At 43.6% G+C, this 18,199-nt stretch overlaps 1 protein-coding gene across 4 annotated transcripts; it reads left to right on the top strand.

Annotated features, from left to right (window-relative positions):
- Positions 1 to 1,264: 1,264 nt before the first annotated feature.
- Positions 1,265 to 17,944, top strand: MSANTD4 (Myb/SANT DNA binding domain containing 4 with coiled-coils). 4 transcript variants are annotated; one of them, XM_061628708.1, is made up of 4 exons: positions 1,411 to 1,427; positions 1,618 to 1,869; positions 14,680 to 15,168; positions 16,603 to 17,944. In XM_061628708.1, the coding sequence occupies exons 3-4, from the start codon at positions 14,707 to 14,709 to the stop codon at positions 17,170 to 17,172; spliced, it is 1,032 nt and encodes a 343-aa protein (XP_061484692.1). In that variant the 5' UTR covers positions 1,411 to 1,427; positions 1,618 to 1,869; positions 14,680 to 14,706; the 3' UTR covers positions 17,173 to 17,944. The 4 variants fall into 4 exon arrangements, with proteins under 4 accessions (XP_061484694.1, XP_061484693.1, XP_061484692.1 ...); XM_061628710.1 differs by lacking the exons at positions 1,411 to 1,427; positions 1,618 to 1,869 and adding an exon at positions 1,265 to 1,349; XM_061628709.1 differs by lacking the exon at positions 1,618 to 1,869 and having other exon boundaries at positions 1,350 to 1,427.
- Positions 17,945 to 18,199: the final 255 nt, after the last annotated feature.

Genomic DNA, 18,199 nt, shown 5'->3' on the forward strand with positions numbered 1-18,199 from the left:
TCTTTTGCCTACACCACAGAGATGCCATGGAGAACTTGTAAGCTTTAGGCCAGACATCTGATTGCTTAAGGAGTACAAGGAAACTTTAGCGTCTGAATTCTGAGATTGATGAGCAAACTTTACCAAATTAGTTTAAACATGGCATTGGCATCTTAGCGATGCAGACAGTTGTACCCTTTCTTTGCCTGTCATCAAAAACAGATTTGACTTTGCAGGTTGTTGTTATAAGGGCTATGGCATAGCATGCAGTTTTAGATGCAGCCCCTTAGGACTGTACAGTATGACATGTTTTTATGTTATAGTCATACAGATATATTCCCATGGAAGGCCTAATTAGGGCTGCAGTCCCGTGGACACTTGCAGAGTAACGGCTGCTGAATTAAGTGGGATTTCCCACTGAGTAAATGTGCCTAGGATGGAGAGAGCTGCACCCGTTCACTCTTCCACCCCACTGATCTCCAACGAGATAGACCACAGCAAGTCACCTCACCTGTACCACTGCCTCAAAGTGAGTTTCCGGCTCTCCTCAGTGAAATATCCACATTAAAAGCCTATGGCAGCTACAGAATTATCAAAACGAGAATTCTAAAAAAACATCTGCAACTACCAAGACCAGTGTGTTGGGACTCCCAACAACTACAGCGGCCGTAGCCAATGGCCAGAAATGATGGGAGCTGTCGTCCAGCCATTTCTGGAAGACCACGGGTGGCATGTTGGGGAGTACAGTACATCTCTCAACAGGATCGCCCACCCCTGGCCGAGAGAGCCAGCAGAAATAGAGAAAGATGCAACGGCCTCTTGCATGCTTCCCTCTCTTGGCGCTCCATAAGTGAGGATCTGGCCCAATCCTCCCTGCTGCGCTGCCCAGAGACGGCAAGGCAGCAGGTAGAGGCGGCCAATGGACGCACGTCCCACCCCCTTCTGTGTGGAAGGGGGGGGGTCAAGGGCCTTCATAACTTGGAACCAGCTATGGCTTTTGTACCTAGGAAAGGTGTAGTAACGCGACGGCGCAAAGCAAACACCAAGGCGGGCCTGTTTCACCTACGACCCTCCTTATCTACCCACCGCCTCGTCTGCCCACCCCGCCACCCACGGGTGGTGCGAACACAGTCTCTCCCTCCTCTTCTGGCTTCCACAGCCAATGACAGTAGCCACCTTCGGCGACAAGCAGCTGCTCAGACCAATAGCCGGGAGCCGAGGAAAAGAGGCGGAGTTGTAAGGGGGAGCGGTGGGTAAAGTTGCGCGAGTTGGGGAAAGAGGCGGGCCGGGAGAAGGCGGTTGGGACCGTTGGGGAGCGCGAGCGGCTGATGAGCGCGCCGCCCTGTCCAATGGGAGCGCCGCGTGGATGGGTGAGTGACAAGCGGGCTCGTCAGCGGCAGGGGGGCGGGTCAAAAGGCCGGCGTTCGGAGGGGGAGCGTTGCGCGCAGGTGAGTAGCTCTTTGCGCTGCTGAGGGAGGGTGGGAAAGAAGGAAGGGGAGGAGCTGCGTCCGCCGGTGGGGCTCGAGGTAGCTCCCAGTTCCCTGACTGGAAGGGAAAGCTCGCCACCTCCCCCCTCTCCCTGCCTTCGTTCACGCGCTGCTGTTTTCCTTACGGGCTCCCTTCCCCCTCCCCCTTGAGGGCTCAGCCTCTGACGTGACCATCTCAGAGCCGCTCCTGCCTCCTCCTCCTCCGCGATCTCCTGAGGGGCAGGTGCACAGCCCCCTCCCCGACGGTAGCCCCGAGGAGAATATTCATCACCGCCTCAGAAACGCCTCTTCACACCTCCACACGTTCACATTCAAGGGGCGGAAGGTGGAGCACCCTTCCTTTCCTCAGCTCCTCATCGACCGAAGGAGTCCTGAGGCGGTAGGATGGGCAGTGCCCCTTCTGGTGAGGGATGCTATTAATTGTTCTTCTTGTTGCTATTTTAGTAGACTTATATCCTGATTTCTGACTAGAAGTCTTCCAAGTGGCGTAACAACATGTATAACATGTATAAAGTACAGTGGATACACCAAGGACAGGTTACTCAACGCAAAACCACCAGTCCCACTGGAGCAGGAGTTGACCTGTGTTCCAAGGGCCGAGCGGGGGATGAAAAATCCATCTGGGGCGGGCTCTGATACCTTATTTGCCTCCCTCCCTCTCCTGTGGAATGATTGCTACATATGTGTTTAAACTGCTGCAGGTAGAAAATTAGCACATCAGCGTGAAAGGTTCTGGGCCAACTCTCACCTTGCTGTGCTGATTTTCTACTTGTAAAGAGTTCTTTTTAAGGTCTTCATCGACTCTACTACATACTTACTTTCTGATTGGGGACATCCAGAGTTCTTTCAAAATACCCCCCTGCCCTCCCACTTCCACCCATGCCCCTCCCCTGGTATCTACCCAAAATCACACAAACCATATCCAGTAGTTCAGCATTTAAAGGGCTTGGCTGCCTGTGCTTATGTATTTCCAAGCACACTCTGTTGCTTGTTGGTGATTATTTGGAAGTAAGTACCATTGAATTCAATGGGGTTTACTCCTAATAAGTGTGTTGTGGTCAGGAAACATAGGAAGTAGGCTGCATTGATCTTCGTGGGACTTACTTCTGAGTTGGCTTAGGATTGTGCTGCTCATAATTTGAGCAAATGCTTATTAAAACCCAGGCATTGTCTGGTAAAGAAGACAGTGAAAGATGGATGTTGTGGTTTCTCTCTCCCTCCCCCCCTTAAAAGAAAAGTATGTGCTTTCTCTATCCAGTCATCTTTATAGTGTTAAATAGTTTTGCTGCTCACTTGTCATTCAGTATTTTTCACAACAGTACTGGATGCAGCCCTTAGTTCTGTTTGGGACAATAGTTTTGGGGATAAATTAAGTCATGGAACAGGTAACCCTGTCTGGCAGTGTTTACAAAGAATTCTATGCAATGTTGTTAATACTGAGAGGAGCATGTATTGTAAAGATGGGTGCAGTCCCTTGCCACAACACGCTCCCTGCCATCTCCATTTTCCTTCTTGTTACCACCCACATGAAATGAAGCCCAGAGCTGGAAAAAGTCTGGGGAAAAAAATCAGACTCCAGCTGAATTTCAGATTTGACCAGGGCCACATTTGCACCATACATTTCTTCCACTATTGTTCCACTTTAAACAGTCATGACTTCCCCCAAATAATTCTGGAAGCTGTAGTTTGTTAAGAGTGCTTAGAGTTGTTAGGAGATTCCTATTCTCCTCACAGAGCTATGATTCTCACAGTCAATCCTTCTTCCCAGGGAAATCTGGGAATGGCAGGTCTGTGCGGGGAATAGGTGTCTCATAACAACTTTCAGCTCCCTTCACAAACCACCCTTCCCAGGATTCTCTGGGGGAAGTCATGACTGTTTAAAGTGGAAGAAATGTATGGTGCAAATGTGGCCCTGGTCAAATAATAGTGGAATAAATGTATGGTGTGAATGTGGCCAGGGCAGTCTGGGATCTAATCCAACATAGATCCATGAATGACAATCTCCATTAACCCAGGGTTAAAATGTGGGATTCCCTGACTTCATTGACACCTGCAGTTTATTAAGTTTCCCTGATGCATCATCTGTAAATGTTCAGAGGGCACAGGATAATTTTTTGGTATTTGCACACTGATCAATACTCTCTTGGGTTAAAAGTGAAAATTATCACAGGATCTTGCTGCAGAAAAAAGTTGGAAACAAAAGTTGCATACAGTATTGACAAGTGAAAAATGATATATACCAGAAAAATATATGTATAGAATGATGCTTTCTAAGTTAGCTATTGCTATTCTAGAAAGACATGTTGGAATTGCTGTGGATGGCTCCTTGAGAAAACATCAATGTAGGCATCAGACATGAAATAAGGATACAAGAAGAAAGATTTTTTAAAAATAAAACGTTTACATAGATCACTTGTCAATTTTCATTGGCTTTGTGGATAAGGCTATAGTAGATCTGGAAAAGGTACTCTGTATGTGTATGTTGTCAAAAGTAGGGGTCAGGAGGACCTTCTTACTGAGGAAAGGCTGTGAAGTGAGTCTTTAGTTTTGAAATCAAGATCTTAAGAGAGGATAGACTGAAGCACATAACACATGAAAGGATAAAGAAAAGACTTATTTAATACCAGAGAGTGCACCTGATAAATATTAGATACAGCAGCTGAGATCCAGAGAACATTTTTCACACCAAAATTGAAATAAATTTCAACCAGATTTAATGACAACTAACTTTCTTGATCAGAGTCAGAAGCTTTAAAATAAAATATTTCCCCCCTCAAAAAATAGACTGATGATCTGTACAAGGTACTATTGGCAGAATACTATAATGACCAATAGTATACCTGTGTTGGAAAAAGACTCATCTGTTGATATTCTCATCTTTTATACTATCAGTGCAACCCATGAAATATGAATTACAGCATACGACAGGCAGGGAATCATAGCAAGCAGGGCTGCCCACACAACAGAGAGCCACAATGACCCAAGAAAGGGTGCCAAATCACTTCCCAAAGGAAAGAGTTGTGTTTTTAAAACATTATATATTATTTTTTTAATTCTGAGCATGCTGTGCTGAAGCAGGTTTCCTCAGTCCAGTTGAATTTGGATCGGTAGACTTAACTTGCAAAAGATGGTGCACGATCAGGGAAAGTTAATTTTAAAGTCCCTTTAATGGTAATGAGAGAGATTTAAGCACACACTTGATCCTTCCATTGATATCAATAGGAACTGTTTTAACTTTTATTGGATTGTTCTGTTGTCTTTTTATTTATTTTGATATCCAGACTTTAGAAGTTGCATATCAAGTATTTACTTGTAAGTGTACTATTTTTCATGTCTTACAGATTTCTACAAAGCAAAATACAATCAAATAAGTTATGTCACCAGCTTTTCCTCCATATTTCACTGAATGTGTTGGGGGCAATTATGTGGCGTGATGGTTAGAAAAATGTAAAAACGCGACATGTGTCTTTTCAATGTCTCAGAACCAAGCAGATATATAGAATCATTCTCACATTAGTTTTCAGGTCACTTGATTTATTTTTTCATCATTTTGTGAGAGTGATTATTATATATAGTTAGGATTTATGCTTATGCCAGTTGTGAAATGCCACCGGTCAGAAGAGGCTTCTTAACTTTCCTGTAATTGTTCTGTAAAGATAAAGTCAACAGAAGACAAAAAGTCCATGTCAATTACTTGGACACTTTATTGCAGGGCTGGGAAACCTGGGGCCCTCCAAATGTTAATAGACTCCAGCTCCTATCAGTTCCAGCTAGCATGGAAGTTGTAGTCTGTCAACATTGGGAGGGCCAGTGGTTGCCCATCCCTGCTTTACTGCTTCAGAAATGAGTGCAAGTTACATCCTTTAAAATGAGCAGAACTGAAGAACACAAAACAAATATAAGAATAACTAACATAAAAGGGCATTATACATTTAAAGATGGATCGTAGCTTTAAAGCTATCATGTACTGATCAGTTAACTTTGAATTTATTTTCTTTTTGCCACAATTCACTTTGTCCTTAATGAGTTTTCATTGTAAGGATTTTATAGTTACAAAGATAGAGTTAATTGAGCTACGCTGATATAGTAATAGTGATATACCCTGTTACAGAGCAGTGTTCCTGAAATCCATGTTAACTTTGACTCCTGATTGGTTTGATCCATGCAAAGTCTCAAAATTCATTATAGAAAATGGAACACAGAAGATGTATTTTAGTGACAAAATTTTTAAAAGCTTCAACTGGATATATACATAGTTAATCTTATATATGCAGCATCTGTTTCTGCTTCTGAATTAATTAACCTATCCTCATTTTCTGAAAATCATCAGTGTGGGGAACAAAAGGAGAAGAAAATGTTTGTATTCTGGATTTCTAATCTTTGGTTTTTTTCTTTTTTAAGATAGCATAAAAATACCAGTAGAAAGATTTAAAAAAAATTTTTTTACATGGGTTATTTGATCCATAGCTTTGATTTCTGGAGGGGGACAAGAGTTTGCTTCTCATAAACTTGAATTGTACTGGGACACAAATGCACACATTTCAGAGTAGGCTATTGCCACATTTAAAGCTGGTATATGGCAGATCAGAACAGTAGAAGAACCTTTCTGGATCAGGCTAAGAACCATGTATTTTCAACGGTATTTAGCCAAGTTCTTCTGGGAAGCCCCAAACCAGGAAATGAAGGCAATGGACTTCCCTGCTGTTTGAACTCCCACAGCAAATGGTATTTAAAAGTACACCACCTAGACGTTCCACGTAACAATTTTGGCTGATGCCATTAATAGACTTATCCTTCTTGATTTTGTCCAATCTCCCTTTAAAGGCATCAAAGTTAGTGGGCATTGCCACATCTTGTTGACCCTGGTGGCTTTTGCCTTACTAGGAACAAAAAGGAAGATACTTCAGAGATGAACAGAAGACAGTTGATTACCCAATGTTGTCTTTAGGAATAACTGATTCACTACTTTCAAAGAGAAACCAGTGATGTCTTCCATGCTATCTCAATAATATTATGGAGCAGTTGGTTGTCTTCTCTAAACCTCTGAGGGCTTCTCCCCTTTTGTTCCTTTATGGATGCCTTTCCTTCTTTGCCTTAACCAGGTGAAACAGAATTAGTGTCTATCAAATATCTTTCTTTTTACCTAAGGCATTACTCAAACCTGTGCTCTGGTACCATGACAATCACCTCTTGATCTCTCGGATACTGATTAACATGATTGGCAATGTCACAGTGATGATGAGTGAATTCCAGTGTAGTGCTACATCCATGATATCAGTGAAAGGATTGTGCAGTGGAACTTCTCTCCTCCCCCATGCACCCCCTAAATCTGTTCTGGGGTTTTCCTCAACCCTCCAGAGTAGATTTGGGGCAGGTGTAGGGTGTGCTTGGGGAGGGGAGAGGGAGGAGTTTCATTGTGCAAGCAGAAAGCCTTACACTGACTGAATGACGGAGTTGGATACTACCTGATGAAAAAAAGCCACTATAGAGACAGGAATTAACTCCACGGCATTAAGAATGACAGCCTTATTCAAAACTTTAAGCATCCTGTATACAATAATGCAGTCTGAGAGAAGCTCTGCATTACTTCTGGATGTAGTGGCCAAGAAGGAACTGAATGTAAATAGCAATGGGATTCCAGCTGCTTTCAGCCCACATCTCCTTAACTGTTTCTATACTCCTAGCTTATGCAGATGTAGTATGCTATGCAAGAGGCCATGAAAGAAAAAGAACATGTCTTTGTGCAGTATTTCAGTGACAAGGCATCTTGACCAATACTCTTTTGCACTGTGTAATTCCTTTTGGTCAAAGTAAAATATGTTTGTGTGCGCCTACTTTCTTTGTTCAAAATCCGGAGAATAAAGAACAAATCATTTAAAAAACATTGATGATGTAGCCTGGTGTTACTGTGCCAGCACTGTTCTCCCTGCCAGGTGCGTAGACCTTGCCACAAACAAAGGCAACACACGGCCACATCTATGAGCACCATCTATGATTGCTGTGTGTCTTATAGAGACATGATACAGCATAACCAAAGTAATTGAAAACAAGGTGCTGTTTCCAGTGTTGGTTATTGGTTTCACATCTAAGCTGCTTATACCAAGTTACTGGAAAGTTTCAAAAACATTCTAAGAGAATGGATGGCAGTGGGAAAGGATCACATTGAGTTCTGAGTTATTGTGGCAAGGAGTTACATAACTCTGAAATAAAACATTAAAGAAATGCAACTATCTAAACTTGTATTTATAAAAATGTGGGACTGAGAGAACCTTTTCCCTATAGGTGGTTACAGTGGAAGGACCCATTTCCCTATAGGTGAGGAAAGGGGTCCCTCTGCTGCCATTAACTACAGAAAAACTAGTCTCACAGTTCTCTTTTTTGTAAATACGAGTTTATATAGTTGTGTGTCTTTAATATTTATGTTTCAGGGTCTGTGGAACTCCCTGTCATGGGCTGCATTCAGACAGCAGTTTATGCCATTTTCATTCATTCAGTTTATGCCCAGCATTTACTTATCTGATAATTTCTGCATTTCTTTTGATCTTTCACTTGACATAAAAGCCACTTCTGGAAATCTAGCAGAATATAGTGGAAGTTTAATTCTCATTTCCGTGTTAAATGCTTCCAGAAAAAAATCCATTTTTAATCCTATTAACCCAGAAAATCGTGTGGGTAGATGAAATTTGGGGTAGTATACTGGCATACAGTCCTATCCTGCTGTTTTCATGGGGAAACAGATGTGCACATATGCAGACGGGGTGGGGGAGTAGTGACATATCCAGTGACATTCACTATCATGTCACACCATGCCAACTGGTGTGAATGAAATTTAGGACAACTTGGTAACATATCAGTCAAAAAGCCACAGTTCCATAATGCAACAGGTACTGCAGTGTGAAAAGAATGTTAGAAATTGGGACAGAAGCACTACTGTTATAATCAATAAAACGAACGTAATAAATCATTTCATTTTCATTTCATTTATTTCATTTTTAAACCGCCCATAGCGAATAGCTCTCTGGGCGGTGAACAAAACAAGATTAAAATACAATATTACAATAAAATTACAATAAAATCAGCAACAAGTTAAACGGAAAAAAAATTAAATGAAACACATTGAACATTAAAATGCCTGGGAGTATAGCCAGGTCTTAACCTGGCGCCTAAAAGAAAGTACCGAAGGCGCCAGGCGTATCTCCACAGGTAGGCTGTTCCGCAGTTCGGGGGCCACCACAGAAAAGGCCCTAGATCTAATAACAATCCTCCGGGCATCCTGATGAGTTGGTACCTGGAGGAGGGCCTTGGATATTGAATGAAGTGAACGGGTAGGTTCATAGCGGGAGAGGCGTTCCACAAGGTATTGTGGTCCCACACCGTGTAAGGCTTTATAGGTCAAAACCAGCACCTTGAATCTGGCTCGGAAACAAATAGGCAGGCAGTGCAGGCGGGCCAGGACAGGTGTTATATGCGCAGACCAGCGGGTCCTCGTTAACAACCTGGCTGCCGCATTTTGCACTAGCTGAAGTTGCCAGTAGCAACTTGAGACAGCCCCATGGTTGTCATGGAGGCCATGAAGTCCTGAGCTGCCCCGAACAAGACAGCCTCGGCATAAATGTTGAAATCCCCCAGTACCACAAGTCTGGGGGATCTCAACAATACCTCCGAGACTATCTCCGTCAGCTCAGCTAGGGAAGCCATTGGGCAGCAAGGTGGGTGGTACACCAATAGTATTCCCAATCTGTCTCCTTGGCCCAGCACAAGATGAAGACACTCCAAACCAGTCGCTGTCTGGACAGGGTGCTTAGTGAGAGAGAAAGAACTCCGATAGACCACAGCAACCCCGCCTCCCCGGCCCTCAGATCTACCACAGTGCTGCACCGAATACCCAGGTGGGCAAAGCTGGGAAAGAGCAACTCCTCCCTGCTCACCCACCCAGGTCTCGGTAATACACACAAGGTTGGCACCCTTCTCCACAATCAAATCGTGGATAAGGGGGGGTTTTATTAACGACCGACCTAGCATTTAAAAGCAGCACCTGGAGATCCGAGAGCTGGCTGACAGTACAACCAACAGTCCTGTGGATAGGAGGAGAACCGGAACAAGGCACAGACACAACTTGTCTGGGACGAGTTCCCCTTACCTGGCACGTTCTCCTCCCAACGCCATACCTCCCATTACCCGTCACAACGTTAATTGGGGCCCCCGAAAATCTCCCTGCGAGGCCCAAGGCATGTTCTCCCAAGCACATCTTAAAATAAATCTAATACAGCAAAACACTTAAACAACATAAACACAAACACACATTCATTCAATCTCATTCACACAACAACAGACAGACAAACAAACAAATTAAAATACAGCCAAACTTATTGCAAGTTATAAAACGGAGGGGAGGCGTTCCTGATCCCAAAAATAACGCTAAAAGGTGATTAAAAGGTGTTAAAAGAAACATATGGTGGCGGAGCTCCAGCCGTAGCGAGCTCTTACGCCGCCATCTTCATTATGCCCAGCAGCAGATCTTCCCAGTACAAGCAGTTCAATGAGAAGCGCAGCAATGATGATAATCAAAAGAAGACAGGAGCAAACAGCAATAATAGGTCTCACTCTCTGGGCAGCTGGAACAAATGCTGTGTGTAAGAACCAAAGTAGCAGCCACAGCTGCTCTCTTTCTCTAAGCAACAACAATGTTCCTCTTCCTGTAGGCAAAAAGGTCTCCACACGTCCCTCAGTCCGCAGTCAACATAGCCCTCCAAAGGGTAGATGGAAAAAATAAACCACGGCTGGCTAAGGTTCCTGGGACCCAATCCTGCAGGATATAGTGCAAATCAAACAACAGCAATCCAACAGGGAGGGATGATGATCTTGTTTTACATTTCTTTATTGCTGTCGCCAAACTACAGATGCAAAGAGAGACACATCTATGTGGCATTGTTCTTCAAAGTAGAATCATTTTCTTGGTTTTGGTTTTACCTTGATAATGTTGTTCATGTCCTGTTTAAGATGGATAATGCTCCTTTCACTGCCAATAACCGCTTGTAAGTTAAGGCCGTTCGGCTTCCCACACACAGCTGCTGATAAGGAAAGTCGCCGGAATGCCTGAATGTCTGAATGCCGCCAGAGTAATTTAGAATTGCTCAATGTGATATATGCATGCATGCATGCCTTACTCCAGGGATGGGAAACTTGGCCCTCCAGATGTTGGACTGCAACTCCCATCTACTCCAGCCAGCATGTCCAATGATTATGAATGATGGGAGTTGTAGTCCACCAAGATCTTAAGGGCCACATGTTAATTAATTTAATTTATTTAATTTATTGGATTTCTTAGTTGCCCATCTGGCTGGCCATCCAGCCACAGGTTCCCTAAGCTGCATTGCAAAAACTCTTAAAATTTAAATTGAGAACAAAAAGTACAGTAATAGAATCACTGCTAACTTAAATAATAACTGGTTGAATAAAAATGGTTTTATAGGAACTTTATATATAAGCTCATGAAAGTTACTAGCCTGCAAAAAAACTGGCTCTCCTGCTGGGGGCCAGCAGAGAAAAGCCTACTTTGTTTCTATCCTGGGCCCACTGCCCCTCCTTTGCCAGCCTCCTTACTTGCCTGTGTGCAATTCCTTGTTGCCCATGCCTGCCAGCCTAATGCATAAATAAAAGGTTGTTTGATAAAATATGTGCAAATAAATTCTCTAGCATAAGCTCAAACATTTCAAACATGTTTCAGTGGGCTGGGTATTATATATGTGTTAACAGTGCATCTGTGATTACAACTTTATTTTCCGTGTTGAATTTTAATCATGTAAAAATTGAGAAATTTTAAGAGTTTTGTGTAATATATGTACTATAATTTTAAAGTTATGTTTAGACATTTTTAGAGGAGTGTTTGGTGTTAATTTTGCTTGTTGACAGTTTGAGGTGCAGAATGTGTTGGGCAACATTACAAATAAACATGCAGATAAAACCCAAGTGCCACATAAAGTTAGCTGTTGCTTCTATATATTCTATGTATGTTTGTTAGCTAACTTGAAGATCTCTTAATTCATAACAATTATTTAATGGAGCTGATTTTGGAGTCAAGTTCATTGGCTAAAATTCAGTCTGCAATTTCTCTTTGATGTTTCCTTTTCGTCGCTCTTTACATTTATGAAATTTAAGGGGAAAGCTAAAATGCTGAAACAACTTTCTGCAATGCAGGAACAAACCATGTTTCAGGGTGATTGTTAAGGAACAAAGGGATACAGAACTAATATGTGATGGACCTATTAGAATGGTCCGCACCAGGCGCCTGATGGATCCTGATGGATTCCTGACTGCGTTAGGGGAATTGGAACCTGCTGAAGGCCGCCCGGTTGAAACCCTGGTGATGGAGTGGAATGGAAGGATCACCGGGGCGTTAGACCGGGTGGCTCCGAAACGTCCTCTCCCCCTGAACAGAACTCAGTTAGCGCCGTGGTATACACCACGGCTGCGTACTCTGAGACAGGAGGTGAGACGACTAGAACGCCGGTGGTGGAAATCCCGCTCCGAAGGTGTCCGTACACAAGTTAGAGCAGCAGTAACTGCCTACCAAGTGGCAATAAAGACAGAAAAGAAGGCTTTCTTTACTGCCTCTATTGCGTCTGCAGAGTGCTGTCCCAGGAGGTTATTCCAAGTGGTCCGAAGCCTGGTCGGTCCAGTTGCTCAGGAACACTTGGAACAGTCAAAAGCCTCCTGTGACACTTTGGCTAAGGATTTCGCTGATAAAATCGAACGCTTACGGAGCTCGATCCCGTGCACCGTGGATACGGTAGATGAGCCAGAGTTGGCCAGTTGCACGCCGGTATGTTTGGATCATTTTCAGCCTCTCTCTTCTGAGGATGTGGACAAGGTGCTCTCGACTGTAAAGCTTACCACCTGTCTAACTGACCCTTGCCCATCGTGGCTCATTATGAGCTGCAGAGAGAAGTTGGGTGAGGGGATTAAGGCGGTGGTAAACACATCCTTGAAAGAGGGTGTGAGGCCATCAGCCTGTCATGGCCCCGTCAGAGGACTCCTCAGATGAGGACGACTGGGGAGTAACAGCAGGAGACCCAGGAGCAGCAGGAGACATGGAGGAGCCTCCTGAGAATCCAGCTCCTTCTGCCCCTCAGCTGCAGAGCACCCCAGGGACAGCAGAGGCCCTGCAGCCAGACACAGACAGTGAACAGGATATTCCCCCCTCACCTGCAGAACGTAGACAGCAGAAGGTCAGGCAGAAGAGAGGCAGGCCTGTCTCCTTAAGGCCCAAACGCTGAGGGCTCACACCTGCTGTCCATCCTGCTCTTTATAAGGCACACCTTGGCTGCAGCTTGTTGCTGACTGCAACGTCAGGCGTGGCTTTGTGTAGACCTAGTTTCCCTGCAGCATCTCTTTGACTGACCTCCTTGGCAATTGATCCCGGACCTCCACTGACCTCGCTTCTGGACTTCTGACTCGGCAAGTACGCTTCGGATAGGCCTGGCAGATTTACAACCCGACTGCTGGCTAAGGACTTTCCTTCCCTGCCAAAGACCCAGGAATTTCCAGCCCCCCCTGACACTGCTGATGCAGTGTAGAGCTGACACAGCCGATGCAGTGTAGAGCTGACACAGCCCTCAAGGAGGCAATTGTAAAGCCCATCTTGAAGAAGCCCTCCATGGATCCCCAAGTTTTTAATAACTTTCGCCCAATTTCGAATCTACCATTCTTGGGCAAGGTCATTGAGCGAGTGGTGGCTAATCAGTTGTCGGCACACTTGGATGAAACGGATTACTTAGATCCATACCAATCGGGCTTCAGGACTGGTCACGGAACTGAAACAGCCTTGGTTGCTCTGGTAGATGATATGAGGAGGGCATTAGATAGGGGAGAATTCACCTTTCTTGTCCTCGACCTTTCAGCGGCTTTTGATACTGTTGACCACAGTATCCTTTTATGTCGCCTGGAGGGATTGGGAATAGGAGGCACTGTATTATGGTGGTTCCGTTCCTTTCTCTCTGACAGGTACCAACAAGTGGCATTGGGGGAGGAGGTTTCAGACCCTTGGCCTCTACATTGTGGTGTGCCACAGGGTTCTATCCTCTCTCCCATGCTATTTAACATCTATATGAAGCCGCTGGGGTCAATCATGAGGAGGTTTGGGTTGCAGTGTCACCAATATGCGGATGACACTCAGCTCTATCTCTCGTTTAAATCTTCACCAGAGTTGGCTGTGGAGACCTTGTCCAAGTGCTTGGAGTCCGTGAGTGGATGGATGGGAAGGAATAGGCTGAAACTGAACCCCGACAAGACCGAGGTACTACTCGTGGGGGACAAGAGAATGTTGGGATCTGTTGACCTGAAGTTCAGTGGGGTGAGTCTACCCCTGAAGGACCAGGTCCGCAGCCTCGGAGTTGTACTTGATTCCAGGCTGTCCATGGAGGCTCAGATTTCGACAGTGAGCCGGGCAGCTTGGTATCAACTACACCTTATACATAGGCTGCGTCCCTACCTTCCTGATCATCAGCTCCCATTGGTAGTACATGCCCTGGTCACCTCTCGATTAGATTACTGTAATGCGCTCTACGTGGGGCTACCCTTGAAGACGGTCCGGAAACTACAACTTGTTCAAAATGCGGCGGCTCGACTACTTACAAACAGTTGTCGCCGGGACCACATCACGCCAGTGTTGTTCGATCTACACTGGCTTCCAGTTGTTTTCTGGGCCCAATTCAAGGTGTTGGTATTAACCTTTAAATCCCTATACGGTCTCAGCCCAGTTTATCTAAAGGAGCGCCTACAACGCCACCAATTATGCCGCCTGACAAGATCGGCCACACAAGGCCTTCTCTCAGTCCCACCAACCAAATCAGCTAAGTTGGTGGGAACTAGAGAGAGGGCCTTTTCAGTGGCGGCCCCCACCCTCTAGAACTCCCTCCCACAAGATCTTCGGCACGCCTCTTCCCTGAATATGTTCCGCAAGGCCATAAAGACCTGGCTTTTTCAACAGGCTTTTGGGACTTCTGGGGAGGCTTAATGTTCTTATGTTTGAAATGCTTCCTACTCTGTATTCTGCTGTTATTATAATTTATAATTTATATTGTTATAGTGTATTTTAGTGTATTGTATTTCGCTGTATTTACTATATGTACGTCGCCTAGAGTGGCCATTGGCCAGATAGGCGACACACAAATTAAATTTTATTATTATTATTATTTATTATTGTCTGCTACAGAAAGAAGTACATTGAAAACTGGAGAAGATGAAACAACTAAAAAGGAAAAGGAAAAGCAATTTTAGTGTTCAGGAAACTCAAACACTTCTTAAAGAAATTCGCAAAAGGAGAGAAGTGCTTTTTTCTAAACAACTAAATACAACCATTAATGAGATGAAGCGGAAGGCTTGGGAAGAAATAGCAGAATGTGTGAATGCTGTTGGTGAAGGAGAGCAAAGGACAGGGACAGAAGTCAAAAGGCGATACCTCGATTGGAGGGCCCTTATGAAACGGAAACGACTAAATACCAACATAAAGCTTGTGGGTGCTGGTTTTCACCTTCCTTCGTCTGATTTGGATGATTCTCTCAATGAAGATATTGATGAGAAAATGGGATTTCCAAATGAATCTGTTTTTGAATGGCAGAGTATCACAGACTTCAGAGAAGCAGGCGGATCTTTAACTGAAATCAAAGTGGAAGAAGAGGAGGAGGATCCGCAGAATTTTGAAGTAAGTAGTTTCTGTACAGTAAGTGTATTTAATTTGTGTACTACTTGTAAACCTTCCTAACTCAACTATTGTATAATTCCCAATCTGTAGTGCTACCTCACCCTGTTAAGTGTTCTTAAGGATCAAAAGTGCCACTCCAAGGCCTGCTGATGGGATGATATTTATGGCACTGGAGGCCCCCTGAGGAAAGCTCTGTAGACACAGATGTCCTACCAGCAATGTTCTTCCAGTGATGGGGATCACAATAGGGCATGTCAGGGTAGCTGAATAGCTGCAGGATCCTCCATCCCCTCGTTTTGTGAATATACCCCTAAAATGTTCCAGCCCTGGAACTGGCATAGTTAATTCCCTCCCATTGAATGTAATGGGAGAGAGAAAAAGGCTGGCCTTCCTCTCACCCTGGCACAGTGAACCAGCAGACTTAGAAAGTGAAGGAAGTTCCACCACAGAATCTCCTCTCTCTCCTTCACCCCCAATAGGATTGCTGTACCCATCATCCAGTCTTTGCACAAAGTTTGGATAATAAGGGGACATAGATGGGATCTCAGGTGTTCTCCCAAAGTCTCTTATGTTTAAAAGCCTTAATCTGAGGGCTTCTCTCAAGTTATGTAAGGCATTTCTATTTAGGATGGTGGCTAAGACTACTTATGTAGCTAAGAAATACTCTTTAGTGTGTGTTTGTTTATTTAGGTTGATTTTTAATTGGACATTTTATTTGTGTAGTCAAAGTTGTGAGAGTGTTCAAATTTTAGTTGGGATAGATTAGATTTTTTAAAAAATTGTGAGGGATATGATTTCTTAGTAAACATTCAGGTTTAGGAAATGTATTGCTGTGGTGTTTTGTTTCTCCTTGTATCTGATGGAATGCATGTTTTCAGGTAATAGGTTTTACAATCTGTATGGAGTAATAAAATAATCTCATTGATACCTAATAGAGTTTTTCCTCATACTCCTGGTGACATCTCTGGCTGAAACTAGTAAATACAGAGATTGTGTGGCTGTTGTTGAAAGCCATAGTCTGTATTTCCTCCCTCCCCTAGCAATATTTAGTAGACAGTAACATACAGTGTGATAGTATTGATTTGCAAGCTTCCATGCTACTGCAAACAGCAGCCTATAGACAAGAGCAAGGAAACTTGCATTGTGATGATGCTTCCTTAGAGATTTTATGATGGAGAGATAACAAGACATGAGGCTGCTGGTCTTTATGTCAGCCACCTCATCTCCATAGCATCTATTTTCAGCCTCAGATTACACCAGAGCTCCTTCTGTACAAATAAGAAAGCATAGCCATCAGGTTTACACCCATGGTCTCCAAAGGAAATTTTGGAATGAATGTGTGGGCTGTCAGTGGAAACTGTAGGCTCCCTTGCTTTTCCTACAGCTCTCTTACCTAGTACATAACGTCATTAAATTTCTGATTGATTTCCTCAGTTTCCTATTGAGGAAGAGGAGGAGATTTTGTCCTCAGTGTTGCCAGATTCTAAAAAGGAAAACGACCTTCCCGATTTCACTCATATTGAAGAGTTTGGAAATCTAAGCTCTGCTCAAGCTAGACTGGCCTATGAAGATTCTCATTTGCTGATTAGCCTGGAGAAACAAAAGCTAGAGTTAGAGAAACAGCGACTGGATATTGAAGCAGAACGCCTGCAAGTTGAGAAGGAGCGCCTGCAGATCGAAAAAGAGCGGTTGCGGCACATTGACCTGGAACATGAGAGGCTTCAGCTGGAAAAGGAGAGATTACAAATTGAGCGAGAGAAACTGAGGCTTGAGGCTCTACATGCTGAAAAACCTGTCCTGGAAAATGATCCCAGCCAGTCACCTGCCTTGCAACCTCTGGATCTAGAAACAGAAAAACTGAAAATTGAAAAGGAGCGCTTGCAGCTCGAGAAGGAGAGGCTGCAGTTCCTGAAGTTTGAATCGGAGAAATTGCAGATTGAAAAAGAACGCTTGCAAGTGGAGAAGGAGCGCCTTCGAATTCAAAGGGAAGGGCACTTGCAATGAATGTGGAGAAATCATGATTAACAATGCTGTGCTTGGTTGTTCTTTTTTCCCCCCCAAGGGTAGCTTGGTTTCAGTAAAAGTGTTGGGTAGTCTGGTCTTCAAAGCATTTCACCATCCAAGAAAATCTTGCTTTACATTGCTTAGATACTATGAAGCTTACATCTTGACAGTACTTTTTTTGTTGTTGCCAGAGTTGAACATTAATGTGTTCAAGTTTTAGAAAAGCTAAGGAATGGTGCTCAGTAAGTCAGTGTGCCTGTGTAAATGGAGCTTATGTGTGAAATTGCATTTCAGTGTAAGAGAAGTGTTAATGTCCTCTTGCATTGTCTGTTGTATAGCTTTACATCCACATTAAGCATCAAGGCTTAGCTGCATCTTGTCATTTTTAAGAGTGTTACTCTAAATCCATAGGATCTTTCAACACAAATTTGCATCTGATCTGAAGGAATGATATTAAAGCTAGGCCTTTTGCTTGATATAGTGTTAACCCTGAAAGCAATTCCTTTAATATGAGGTGTGTTCTTCTCTAGAGCAATTTTGAAAGGTCAGACTTTGAGGCTCTCAGTAGTTTTTCTAGTCAGTATGTTTGTTAGTATGAAACACAGATTTCATCATTTATTTCTAAGCTAGACCTTAGAACCTCTGGCTTCTGTAGATTTGGTGGCCTACTTTGACATTCAAATGTTTGAGCAGAAATATATCTTGTGGAATTTACACAGATTATTTGTACATGTCAGTTTATTTATATCACTATGTAATTACTTTTATTTTGCAAATAAAGTGTTATTTTTTATTACTGAAATAAGTGTGGGACTCTACAGTGAGAGGAAAACTGGGTGTATTGCAGATGAATTTATTCCCTTGTTAACCAAATCATTTTAGATTAAACAGCTAAGGCTCTAAGTCTAAGTCAACAGTATTAAAGTTAATCCACTGAATCTGGCTGATGCCTGACCAGTACTAATACACAGGCAAACCTGCATAACTGGTGTGGCAACAGGTAATGGGACACAGGTAATGTGGCTTT

Source organism: Rhineura floridana, chromosome 5 (assembly GCF_030035675.1).
Source record: "Rhineura floridana isolate rRhiFlo1 chromosome 5, rRhiFlo1.hap2, whole genome shotgun sequence".
NCBI classification, from domain to species: Eukaryota; Metazoa; Chordata; class Lepidosauria; order Squamata; family Rhineuridae; genus Rhineura; species Rhineura floridana.

What these genes read in the sequence shown, in the direction of transcription:
- MSANTD4 (XM_061628710.1), top strand. Translation starts at nt 14,707, where the DNA reads ATGAAACAACTAAAAAGGAAAAGGAAAAGCAATTTTAGTGTTCAGGAA. An exon ending in AGGATCCGCAGAATTTTGAA is followed by an intron (nt 15,169 to 16,602) that starts GTAAGTAGTTTC and finishes TGATTTCCTCAG; the next exon opens with TTTCCTATTGAGGAAGAGGA.